Raw genomic sequence first — 12,640 nt, 5'->3', positions numbered from 1 at the left:
CTAAAAATCGGTTCACTTGCCCTCACAAATTTGAATTTGAGTGAAATCTGCAATGTTTAACACCTTGCAAACTGAACTTTTCTATGAAGACTTCCCATGTGGTTTATGAGTTTGTTAATAGAAAATTGTGACCATTCTTCAAAAAATATATTTGTAAGAATCTTACAAACATATTTGTAAGGTTCTCACCTAACACTGGTGTTAGGTGAGAAGACTATCTTAAAGTCAACACTTTATCTCAGAAGTGGTTTTACTAGATTGAGGCCAAGACTTTGTGGAGTATAGTCAAGTTCTTCCACAACAAACTTGTTCATCCGTTTTTATGGACTTTTTTAAAAATGTACAATCATGTTGGAACAATAAAGAACCATCTCAACACTGTTTGCAAAATCTTAGGAGCATGATATTTTCAAAATGTCTTGGTAAGCTGGAGCACTCGTGATTTCCTTTCCCTGGAACTATTGAGCTGAGTCCAATTTCAGAAGAACAGCCCTCACTTGGCCAAATGAAGTGAGGTTGTTCTCCTGGCAACTACTGAACGCAGAGCCAGTCAGAGCAGCATGATTACGGAGTTGTCACTCCATAGAGCACATCTTCAATGTTCTAGCAGCTGTGTTGCGCTTTACAAAATCACATCCAATGCTTTGCATTGCACTTGGTGATGTGAGGCTTGCATGCAGCTGCTTGGCCATGGAAGCCCATTGCAGGAAGTTCTTTACACACTGGTCCTTCACTAATCTCAAAGCTGAATATGAGTTTGGAAGTCAGTAGCTATTTACTCTGCACTCTGTATGCGCCTCAGCATCCTCTGACTCTGCTCTGTGATTGTTTGAGTTTCTGTCATTCCAAGTCACTTATATGTTGTTATAATACTATTTACAGCTTATATTTCACAGCAAGGAAAGTTTATAACACTTGTTGCAGGTGTGCCATTCTATCACAGTGCCAGGCAGGATGTTGAAGAAACCTCTGACTAAAGACAATCAAATATTAAGTTTATAGTCCTATGTTGTCCTAGTGGTCTGTCATTTCAGAAGCTTTCTTTGTAAATTAATTACTTCACCAGCTCATTGACTCAGATGCTGCTATCCCAACTGGTAACTGCTGCTAATACTTGCACAAGCTCATAAACATTTTTCTGCAAACCTCAAATACATGTAGAAGTAGAATTTGTTTGATGAATTTTTGCATATTGCCTTGTATTCACTGACTCAATTCAGTTTTGTGTGTGGCTGTATAATAAATAAACAAATCACATAGACTAGTTAATATATTTTCATTGGCATGTTCTGAAAACTTAACGTGTTTAGACACATGCAGTCTGCTCTATATTGCAGACTGCATGTGTCTAACACTCAGTTTTAATCAAAGCTTGCAATTAAAAAATTCAATGTATCACCTGGGAAATATTTACCTTAGAAACAACTCAGAAAATAACCATAATATAATATAATATAATATAATATAATATAATATAATATAATATAATATAATATAATATAATATAATAATATAATATAATATAATATATCGTTTTCCTTTTACAGTTTTAATGCTTTTCTTGTTATTTTTTATTGATAAGCTATTCTCTCTTCCTGTTCCCAATGAGCCCGGTAGGGGGCAGTAATGTCTCTAAACTACATCGACTTGTCATAACAGCGGAGTAGAAGCAGCTGCGCCCCGCCTTTTGACCCACCCGTTTACTCTTTATGGAATCACCGTTAAAAATATTGTTGTTTTAGGTTAACGGCTCGTTTGTGAAGTAATTCCTCGCCTCGTCGTCAGCTGTACAGCTGTTCAAGAGTGGTGCTGCAGCCGGAAAGTGTCTTCTAACTTCAGATTTTATGGTGGGCGCTTTGCTGTGATTGAGACAGATTTATAAACGGGCAGAAGGCTACGTTAGCATCGGAATACATTTGTTAGCCTGTCAGCTGGTTAGCATAGACTAACATTATGGCGTTAGGTTAGACAGGAAAGTGGCTGTTCCGCCGAACCGTCGGCCACAATTGCTAATTTTGATAAGACAGGGTATAAAGAGATAACGCATATGTACGTCACCCCAAAAGTCCCAGTTTAAGCGTTTACACAGCTGTCTAACGACTTAGTTGGACTAGCTGATGAGCTAAACTGGCGTTAGCATGGCGTCAGATACAAGTGACAACGAAGAATTCTACGATGCTCCAGAGGACGTCACCTTGTCTCCGAAAGAGTAAGTTAAGCATTTTATATTAAATTTTACACATACTTAGTATGTGTAAAATTAAACAGATTATTTTTTTAAATCTGTCACTTGATATTAGTTAATCAAAGGCACAAATCGTGTTGCTTCATTTAAAAAGGAACCGTTTCAAAAAGGATTAGCCCGTTTGGTTTTCTTGCCGTTTTCATTTGTTGTACTGTACTTCACTTGAGTAGCAGGTAGATATTATAAGAGGGAGAAGCCAAATAAGTGAGTCACATGATAGGATAGGTCTCAAACAGAAGGATAAGGTTACTGTGCACATTTTCTAGTTTCAGTTCAAAACACAGCAAAAGGACATCTGTCAGGTTTAACCAGAATAACATAAAACACAATGTACGGAAAAACGGACACCAAACATGGCATTGAAGGTGTTGGTTTCTTCACTTGTAACTTGATCTTTTTCCTCCATCCTATTTACTAAATATCAGAGGGAAGTGTTTGAAGTCATAGTCACACATTGAACTTCAAGTAAAGCCCAACAATTTTGGCAAATAAGCTTGGCTAGGCACAGTCTTGCTAGATATGAGCAAAGTGATTTATCTTAGGGTTAAAAATACTAAGAATCCTGTGATGGCTGCAAATTGCAAAAAAAAAAAAAACCTAACTTTTTGGGATTATTGCCATTGATGTCAACTTTCCTACAGCTTACTCGGTAAAAGCTGCATTTATTCTTCAAAATATAATTGAAAGTTATTATTTTTGTACCGTTAGTTTCACATCAACTGCAGGTTGATGTGAAACTAGTGTGGTAAATTTTACTTGTTGATAATGGGAAAGTTTTATTTTAAGACCGATATTTCTGTACACGAGACTGATGAAATGATAAATATTCACAAAAGAATTTTTAAGATAATTTGTAGTATCACTTGTATTGTTATGACATTAAGTACCACATTATCCATATTGGTTATTCCCATATGTTTCCCTCTGAAAACTGGTTAGGAATACAAAATGCCTCGGTAATCACTGCACCTATCATCTCAACTCTCTATCATTTTAGGACACCTGCAAAGCTTGTCATTCCGTCAACTCAGGTATGTCTGTTTTAAATCAAAACTTTGTTGAAATTATGTATTTAGTGATTTCTGATCCTTTTGGAATAAAGAGCTGAACAAAAATGCAGAGGTGGTGTGCAGGAGGAAACAAATACTTCTCTGCTTTTTCCAAAGAAATAAACTTTATAAACCAAGTAATTTAGCAGGTGTTGTTTATCTGAAGCTTGACTGATTTCTGAGCGTTATTGACAGTTTGTTGTTATTTCAAATTGTAGGACATTTTATGGTTTTAATTGCTTTTATAGTACACTGTTGGCACAGACTTAGTAAAGATTTTGGAAAATTCTCAATGATTCTAGAGAAGCAACTGATGCTTCAGAAGCTTTTGGAGGCCATAATTTTTTACTGTTTCCAGTTTCCCAGGAGTTCATGTTTCCACATGTTCATCCTGAGGTTAAATTGTGTAACGCTCTGAGAACCAAAAGGCTAAATCTCTTTGAAGGATTTTGTGTTGCCATAAAGTTAAAAATTAGATTTAACGGGTATTGCTCTTGCAGACAGGTTGCAAAGTTAATAAATTCCTTTACACAAAATTTGATTAAAGTGGAGATATCTAGCTGTACAATTGAGTAAAGTATTTCGTAAGAAGCCAATGTGCCATATCTGAATAAAACAAACATAGATAAGTTGGGTCTGTTTAGCATCTACCTTGCAGCAAGGCAGTTGACTTCATTATACGGAAAATTTTTCTCAATGAACAATGACTGATGTTACTGTAAAAGTTTTATTAATCTGAGATTTTATAATTTTTAAGATCTTCTGTATAAAATTATGTTTGTCTGCAGATCCCTTTAGTCAAACAGCGTATTTGTTTCTGTGACTTTATGTTATGTTGCCTTTGGACACCAAAACGGCTTCTTAAAGCCCATATTCAAACTGCTAACAAAGTTATCTGTATTTTTTTCTGATAAGTAAACCTACAAATATATATTTTTTAAATATAGAATAATGTTGCTTTCAAAATGAAATATTACAAAAAATGATTTTGCTATTTTAACACCGACATTTGTTTATTTCTGTTTATTAGGAGACATCAGAGGGCTTGGTGACCTGTGGCTCAACGGAAACTCAGCAGGATGATTCTCTGCAGGTTTAAATTTCTAAAAAAATAAAATAAATAAATGAAACTCATACACCTCAGTTGTAGTTTGACATGAGAGCTAGTATTTGCAGGCATTCTTGAATAAACTCCTGTTTCTGTTTTGTTCCTAGATCATTGATAGCATCATCGAGGAGAGTCAAAAAGAATGCGCAATAGATGTCTGCGAGGTGGTCGAGTTGTTGGATCAACTGCAGGTTGATGTGAAACCCGAGCCAAAAGGAGAGTTGGAAGCTGGGGATGTTTCCCTGGAGTCAACCGTCCTGGTTGTCGCACCTGAACTTGTCAAGGGGTCGGAGGAGCGACAGGAAAGCGTTACGACGAATGGAGAATTCTCTTTAGCCACTGCCGAACTCCCAACTCTGCCTGGACCTTCAGCCGAGTCACAAGAGCGAGTGCAGCCTCCGGACCTCACCAGCACCATCACTCACAGTCAGGCGGACGCTGGCACCGCTCTGGTGGCAGAAGTGGAGAAGGAGCAGAGATCCGCAGACATCTTGGACCAAGTTCCCTTAACAGACAGGCCGGTTCCAACAGACTCACCAGGGCCCTTGAAACCCCCCCGACAATTCACAGTAGAACCCGATATTGTAGCCAGCACAAAGAAGCCTCCTCCCACGCGGCCACCACCTCCTGGTGGTGGTCCACCGCCCAGACCTCCACCACCGTCTTGCCGCAGCTTACCCTCCAGGATGTCTCAGGAATGTGTGAGGCCAAGTGGTTTGGAAGGTGAGAAACTACTGGCTGGTTCTTCAAAAACAGAAGTGAAAATTTTAACTCATCATGAAGCGGTTTTAAGTGTTTTGCAGACAAAAGGTCTGAAACTGGGTTTCTGGTTTGTTTGAACAAGTCAAAGCACAAGTAAATCAATAACAGAACAGCAAAGACATTGCTATAATTTCTTCAAACATGACACACAGTATGACATTCTGACACACACTCATTCCCCAGCTCAAATTTTAATAACTTTAGTAATCTCAAAAGTTGACACACCCCTGTTAAAATACCAGGTTTTTAGAATATAAGCAAAGTACAACATGGTGAATAGAATGCCACATAATTCAGCTGAGAATCACCTGTTATGCTGGAAATGTGAGGGGGAAAAAAATCAAGTTACATAAGAGTTCACACCCAGATTTGATTCAAGTTCAGCATTTTGCTCTGTTCACTTCACACCTACCTGTAGCTGTCCTAGATGGAATTTTGAGACTTTTCCATGGGTAAACCTGTTAAAATAACTTTACTGGACAATAAACTGTCCCAGAAAATCTGAAAATGACCAACAATAGTATTGTTTTGAGACCATTTTCAACTTTTTAACTTTAATTTTGTACAGAACGCTCCACACAAAAACAGACATTTTAAATATTCAAAATAAAACATAACAAAAACTATAAATAAAAACCACACACAACCAAAACCATGAATAAAATGAATTATGAAATCTCTGTAAACAAAATTGCCCTTTGAAAAATGTTATCAAAATGGAAATTACTGATCTAATCTTAATTTAACATGATATTAATTAATTATGACAGCCTTATCTATGTGTGTATACTTAGCTCAACATATATTTTGCAGAGACTGTACTTAGATCACCTTATTGTACAAAAATTGTGAATAAGTGAAGGCAGCCATCAATAACTGGAACAAAACGGTACATTTTGTGCAGCTTGTCCCATCAGAGGGAAAGGTAATAAAAGATAAAACAATTAGCAATTAATTAATTAATTAAAACAATTAATTTTGAGAACATGCCGGGTTATTTTTTTATGTTGTTTGACTGCAGTGAGTTCGGTTACCGGTGATTCTCTGGAGCCGTCTGGCCTGATGTCTCCCTCCAGCACAGTGAGGTGTCTAACTAAAGACCTGCAACATTCCCTGGATCTGGCCAGCGCCACGAGTGGAGACAAGGTGGTGACTGCGCAGGTCAGTGAGTCCGTAGACCAGGAGTTTTTTTTTTTTTTTTTTTTTTTCTGCACAAAATTAGGTACATTTCTTTAATGTGCAATTGCGTTCTGTTTTTTTATTAATTTGTTTAATTTTTAGGAAAATGAGGATGAACCAGCCTTATCCCAGAGTGGAGAACAAACCCCCGGCCCTCAGCGTCCTCGTTCTAACTCTGGCAGAGAACTGACAGACGAAGTGAGACCCGTTCCATTTTAGTAGGATTTTACCATTTGTAGTGAAGTGAGATTTGACCAGTTTTAATGCGTTTTTGTTGTTGATAATAAAAATCCCACTTGTAAATGGGATTTTTACATGCCCCTTGAAGTTTTTCAGATTTTATCACAAGTTTTATTGTGATAAGATGACACGTAGTGTAAAATTGTGAAATAATACATGGTTTTTATTTTTCCAAAAAAATTAGAAGTGTTTTAGCCTGCTTACACTGATGCCTCCAAATGAAAATACAACTGATCAGTCTACTTAAACTGACCGATCAGGAAGAGAAAAGCCCAGAGGAGCTGCAGGAATCTACAGCTGAGGAAGAAGAATCAGCTATTACGGTGTACGCGACAAATCTGACTTTGAAGAGTAGCAAGAATGAATACATTTTTAAAAGAAAACTTAAGGAGTCTAATTTGCAATTTTGCTCAATCTTTGGTGGAGTTGGAAGTGAAACTTTAGGGATACATGTAAAACTATCGCTCTGAACGCACAGTTCCCACAATCTGTGAAAAACTGTTTCGACAGCATCATGTTGTGAGGATGATTTATATTCAGCAGGAACAATATTGCTGTTGGTTAAAAACCACGTGCAATGTTTCGTATTCTCACCTTAACCTTCTTGTTTCTTCAAACTACCACTTCAGTTCTCACTGCCTGCTGCTCTTTTTCTCAACTTGCTCATATTGCAAAAAAGAAAAAAGACATCAGACAATGCTCTGAAAGTGTGACTTTCGATTTCCCACACTTATCAAACTGTGTGGGTTTGTCTGCCCGACGCTCTGCGAGAAGAGGAAATGCTGCTGCTGCATCTGCAGTCTTTATCCAGGCTGTTTCTCACTAAGTTAATGTGTGACTGACCACAATTAGCACTCCATGATTCAAAATCATTTAGTTATTATAAACTACAGGAAATCAAAGCCAGAGTTCCAGCTACAAAATTTAATGCATTTTTGATTGATATTTTTTTTCAAGAGCTCCACATTCGCAGCCTGAGTCTCCACTGCTATTGAAACGCATTTCTATGTGATTGTAATCAGGAAATACTGGCCAGTGTCATGATCAAGAACTTGGACACTGGAGAGGAGATTCCCTTGATTCAAGCTGAGGAGAAACTTCCTACAGGGATTAACCCTCTCACTCTGCACATCATGAGGAGGACCAAGGAGTACATAACGTGAGTCAAACTAAAACTGATTACATTTTAGTTCATTTTAACTATATGTAAAGGAAGCTGCTATTTTTTTCTTCTCCTAGTAACGATGCGGCACAGTCGGATGACGATGAAAAGTCTCAGGCTCCGCTGACGGACACGGATGGAGGAAAACTGAAGCAGAGAACGTAATGTTGCTGAGCTGCCTTTTTTTCCCTGGCTTTCTCTCTCTCTCCTGCTGCGTTTACATTCTGTGATTTTATTTAAAACATTGCAATGCATTTGTCTTGGTTTTTAACCAGGACCCAGCTAAAAAAGTTCCTGGGCAAATCTGTGAAGAAAGCCAAGCACCTTGCTGAGGAATATGGGGAGAAAGCAGTCAATAAAGTGAAAAGTGTGCGTGATGAAGGTACAGAAACAAAATGATTAGTAATGTTCTGTTTGTGTGAACAAGCAATCTTTGATGGTTTACAATAACTTTCATAACCTATGGTTACATTTATGAGGCTCCAGTCTACTTTTTATGTCTTTTGTCAAAGGTCAACCACAATTTTAAACTTTTATGGAGATTTTATGTGATATACCTACACAGAGTAGTGGATATTGCTTAGGAGAAGGAAGCTTGGGTTAGATTTTCACAAAGAAACACCTAAAAAGCCTCGCTAAGTCAATACTTAAGCAAGATGAGACGGATTCTACCTCGTTGTGACTCAATGAGCTAGAACTAGCTAACATCATACTTTCATGATATTAGCTAGAACATCATGTTTGCATGACAAGTCTTGTGTTTACATGATCTCATACAGTTTTAATAATCTGAGTTCTGCTTTTTGCCTGCTTTGCTCTTCAGTGTTCCACACAGATCCCGATGATCCTTCCTCCAGTGATGATGAGGGTATGCCCTACACCAGACCGGCCAAGTTCAAGGCAGCTCACAGCTTCAAGGGTCCCTTCGACTTTGACCAGATTAAGGTTGTGCAGGATTTGAGCGGAGAGCACATGGTAAGGCTAAATCATCCCTAAATCAGTGATCTTTGTTGGCGGTTTTACAAATGTCTCTCGTTCTGAAGGGAGCTGTTTGGACAATGAAGTTTTCTCATTGCGGGAGGCTTCTGGCGACTGCAGGCCAGGATAATATTGTTCGCATCTGGGTCCTGAAGACCGCCTTTGACTACTTCAATAATATGAGATTAAAGTACAACACTGAAGGTATGCATCTTATTAAAGTGGATTGTGCGCTCTCTGGTGGTTGAATATGCAGCAAAACGACCGATTCTGGAGTTCATGCCAGATGTTTTGGTCCTCCAGGTCGAGTTTCTCCTTCTCCTTCTCAGGAAAGCTTGTGTTCATCTAAATCTGACACAGATCCAGGGGTGAGTGCAGTAGCATCTACTCTAATTCACAAACATCTCGTGTTGATAGCAGATACAGAGCAGCATTCTACAAGAACATTTTCCTAAATGACTTACCTACCGTTTAGGCAAGCTCTGTCCCAGAGGACCCAGACACCGAAGACAGAAATGCCCCTTTCCGCCAAGTCCCCTTCTGCAAGTACAAGGGTCACACAGCCGACCTGTTGGACTTGTCCTGGTCAAAGGTAATAACTGTACCATTACACTTTTGCTCCCTCCTAACACACATTTGTATTTTTATGTTTGACTTATTCTGTGGTCTGTGCAGAACTTTTTCCTGCTGTCGTCCTCCATGGATAAGACGGTTCGATTGTGGCACATATCCAGGAGAGAGTGCCTCTGCTGCTTTCAGCACATTGATTTTGTCACAGCCATCGCTTTCCACCCCAGAGTAAGTTGGGTCGCTGTGTGTTTGTCTTGGCACAAATGCACACAAATCAATGACTTTTAACCACATTTTAATGATCATTGGATTGTGTTAAGCATGTGTGGGGTCTGCGCTGAGGTTACCTTTCACTGTTGCTACACTTTTTGGTTGAATTTTAGCAACCAAAAAGCTCCTTGCATAATCCTCACTGGATATTTGTTTCCAAACTCAAAGACTTTTTAACATGCATTATATGTTTTCATCCGAACTGAGACTTTAGTGTAAATCCACGTCTGCTGGACCGAAATGTTCAGCTGTGTTGTGGTAGAACAGGACAGACATTTTGTGAGAATATTTGGATGAGTCAAAATGAATCTTGAAAATGGAAGTAGAGTGGTAACAGTGCCAACTGCAAAGCACTTGTGGAAAATCTACAAACTCTTCACCATGTCCTAAAATCAAATGGACATGGTGAAGTTTTCTCATTGCAGTGTCGTATCATAATTTCAAACAGTTTTTAGATCAGATGAAGCAGACTTTAAGGGATCTTACCTAAAAATACCTTAAAGTATTTATGGACTGCTCCTTCTTAATTGAGAGCTACAATTTCTGCCAAACACTGTGGTTAAGTGTTCAGTCAGAAGTGAACCACAAAAATTGATGGTTACAAAAAGTGTGTGGTTCAACTTGCAAAAGGACATTTAACTCAATATTTATGGGCTGTTCATTAGTTTGATCATATATAAAAAAAATTAGGATTGTTCTCATAGTGAATACATTCAACGGTTCTGTGGTAAGCAGTTTTTCCTTTTTGTTTGTTTGTAGGATGACAGATACTTTTTAAGCGGTTCTCTGGACGGCAAACTGCGACTTTGGAACATTCCAGACAAGAAGGTGGCTTTGTGGAACGAGGTGGACGGTCAAACACGACTCATCACCGCCGCCAACTTCTGCCAAAACGGAAAATACGCCGTCATTGGCACCTACGACGGACGCTGCATCTTCTACGACACAGAGGCATCTTGTTGTTTTTATCCCTAAGATCAGTTTAATCATAACTGTTCTAATGCAAATTCACAGTCTGATGTGGGTCTCCTTTGTTTCTTAACAGCGACTGAAATACCACACTCAAATTCACGTGAGATCAACTAGAGGGAGGAACAAAGTAGGCCGCAAAATTACCGGCATTGAGCCTCTGCCTGGAGAGAACAAGGTAACGCCCCGGTTCCCTGAGAATACTTGTTAACTTTGCTGCTGTGAGGGTGGTTACGTCTCCAACTCTTGTCTGCTCCGGCAGATTTTGGTTACCTCAAATGATTCCCGCATTCGCCTTTATGACCTGAGGGACTTGTCTCTGTCCATGAAGTACAAGGGTTACGTCAACAGCAGCAGCCAGATTAAAGCCAGCTTCAGGTGAGAAATGTTCCCATCCTGCTCAACACTGAATCTGTGCTGCTTCTGCTTTCATAAAGAGAAAAGTGGTGTAAAAATTGCTTTCTGGGCCTCTTAATAATAAAAAAAAAATTATTAAAATTGCTACACAACACAGGCTGGAATAGTTTAGGATTAGATTTCAAGGTGGGGGGAGATGTAGAAAAATAAATTGGAGGAAGGTTAAAGTTTATTTCCTTTTCTGTTGTCTAAATGCCTCCAAGTTGTCTTCCAACTTTTTTGTTTCTCCTATTCTTTTATCATCCAGTTCCTTTCCTTTTATTTCCCTTTTCCTATATTTGCTACTTTCCTTCTATCCTGATTATTTCTTCCCTTCATTTCTTTTTCCCATCTTGAAATTCTCATTTCTTATTCTCCCATTATTCTTTTGTCTTTCTTTCTCAACTTCCTTCATTTTTTTAATTTCACGTTATTTCCCTTTTTTGTTCCTGAAGCTTCTGGATGTAAAGCCTGATCTTTTTAAAAATAATCTGGTAATGTCAGATATTAAATATCATCAGCCTGACCTAACTAACATGCAAGCAAACTTTGCAGCTCCTTGGGGCCCTCTGCTGGCCTCTGATATGAATTTCAATTAAAAACTAATCGTGAAACTGTTCATGCCTTCCTCCAGCCATGACTACTCCTTCATTGTCAGTGGCTCAGAAGATAGATACGTTTACATCTGGAGCACTTACCATGATTTGAGCAAATTCACATCTGTACGACGAGACCGCAATGACTTCTGGGAAGGAATTAAAGGTATCTACTGTGTTGCCCACAAAATACATTTATTTATGTATTGGTCTTAACTCTGAAGTGTTTTTTTTTTCTTCTTGCAGCACACAACGCAGTGGTCACCTCTGCAGTATTTGCCCCCCATCCAGATCTTATTGTTCCTCAAGAAACACTCGCAGAGAAACCAGAAGCGGACCGCAAGAGCCTGGACTCCACCGACTCTGAGACGATACCATCAGGTCCGTTTTGTCCTGCATCTTATTTCCTCAAAACGAAGTATTGCATTTCAGTGCTGCTTATTGTTGCTTTCTTGTTCCAGGAGCCCTGAAAACGGATCACACAGAGGTTCTGCTCTCTGCTGACTTCACGGGAGCAATTAAAGTTTTTATTAACGTCAAAAAGTACTGAGCGCTCCACAAGCAGGCCTGTTCAGCAGAGATTAGTCCTAAAGAGAGAGACTGTACAAAGTGGGCAAGTTGGGGTTCCTTGTCTTATTTCTTTTTTTATCTTTCGTACCAGGTAACTGAACGGTTTGGCATCTAGAGATCCAGAAAAGTTGTCTGAGCTCAGACATGTAAGTTTCTAACTGTGTGGCCAAGAATTACTGTAGAAAACATAAAAATCTATTTTCAATAGCTATGAGCACCTTCATTGTTTCCTTGGTTTTCAGGTAAGACAAATTTCAAAAGCAAAACGGTCAAAGTCTTTCAGGTGAAATGTCAAGTTGGATTAAAACGACAAATTCCTTTGTTATTAAAATAAGTCATTTCAGTGTGTTTGACGTTACTAATGATTCAAATTGGGTGTCCTAAATGTTTCAGAAAATCACTGATTACTTTTGATAAATGCCCTGGTCAGAAAACACATTTCATGATAGCACTGTAATCCTACAGCTTTTGTAAACAAAATGATGGAATTTCCTCAATAAAAAAAAATCTGCACAAATACAAATTCTCTCTGGCAATCTTTTTCAA

General features: G+C 38.6%; 1 protein-coding gene across 1 annotated transcript; it reads left to right on the top strand.

Annotated features, from left to right (window-relative positions):
- Positions 1–1,659: 1,659 nt before the first annotated feature.
- Positions 1,660–12,602, top strand: wdr44 (WD repeat domain 44). The gene is made up of 20 exons (XM_055043341.1): positions 1,660–2,209; positions 3,243–3,276; positions 4,325–4,387; positions 4,510–5,125; positions 6,186–6,325; positions 6,446–6,541; positions 7,606–7,742; positions 7,823–7,906; positions 8,021–8,127; positions 8,569–8,720; positions 8,789–8,927; positions 9,027–9,091; positions 9,199–9,315; positions 9,399–9,521; positions 10,323–10,514; positions 10,609–10,710; positions 10,795–10,910; positions 11,563–11,690; positions 11,771–11,905; positions 11,986–12,602. Exons 1-20 carry the CDS (start codon positions 2,139–2,141, stop codon positions 12,072–12,074), a joined length of 2,706 nt encoding a protein of 901 aa, XP_054899316.1. The 5' UTR covers positions 1,660–2,138; the 3' UTR covers positions 12,075–12,602.
- The last annotated feature ends 38 nt before the right edge of the window (positions 12,603–12,640 follow it).

The sequence above is a fragment of the Poeciliopsis prolifica genome, unplaced genomic scaffold, assembly GCF_027474105.1.
Source record: "Poeciliopsis prolifica strain line A6 unplaced genomic scaffold, Auburn_PproV2 SCAFFOLD019, whole genome shotgun sequence".
NCBI lineage: Eukaryota > Metazoa > Chordata > Actinopteri > Cyprinodontiformes > Poeciliidae > Poeciliopsis > Poeciliopsis prolifica.
Note: the sequence above shows the minus strand (reverse complement) of the source record. Positions and strands in the feature narration are given on the sequence as shown.

What these genes read in the sequence shown, in the direction of transcription:
- wdr44 (XM_055043341.1), top strand. Translation starts at nt 2,139, where the DNA reads ATGGCGTCAGATACAAGTGACAACGAAGAATTCTACGATGCTCCAGAG. An exon ending in GAGGCCAAGTGGTTTGGAAG is followed by an intron (nt 5,126 to 6,185) that starts GTGAGAAACTAC and finishes GTTTGACTGCAG; the next exon opens with TGAGTTCGGTTACCGGTGAT. An exon ending in CTCTGCCTGGAGAGAACAAG is followed by an intron (nt 10,711 to 10,794) that starts GTAACGCCCCGG and finishes CTGCTCCGGCAG; the next exon opens with ATTTTGGTTACCTCAAATGA.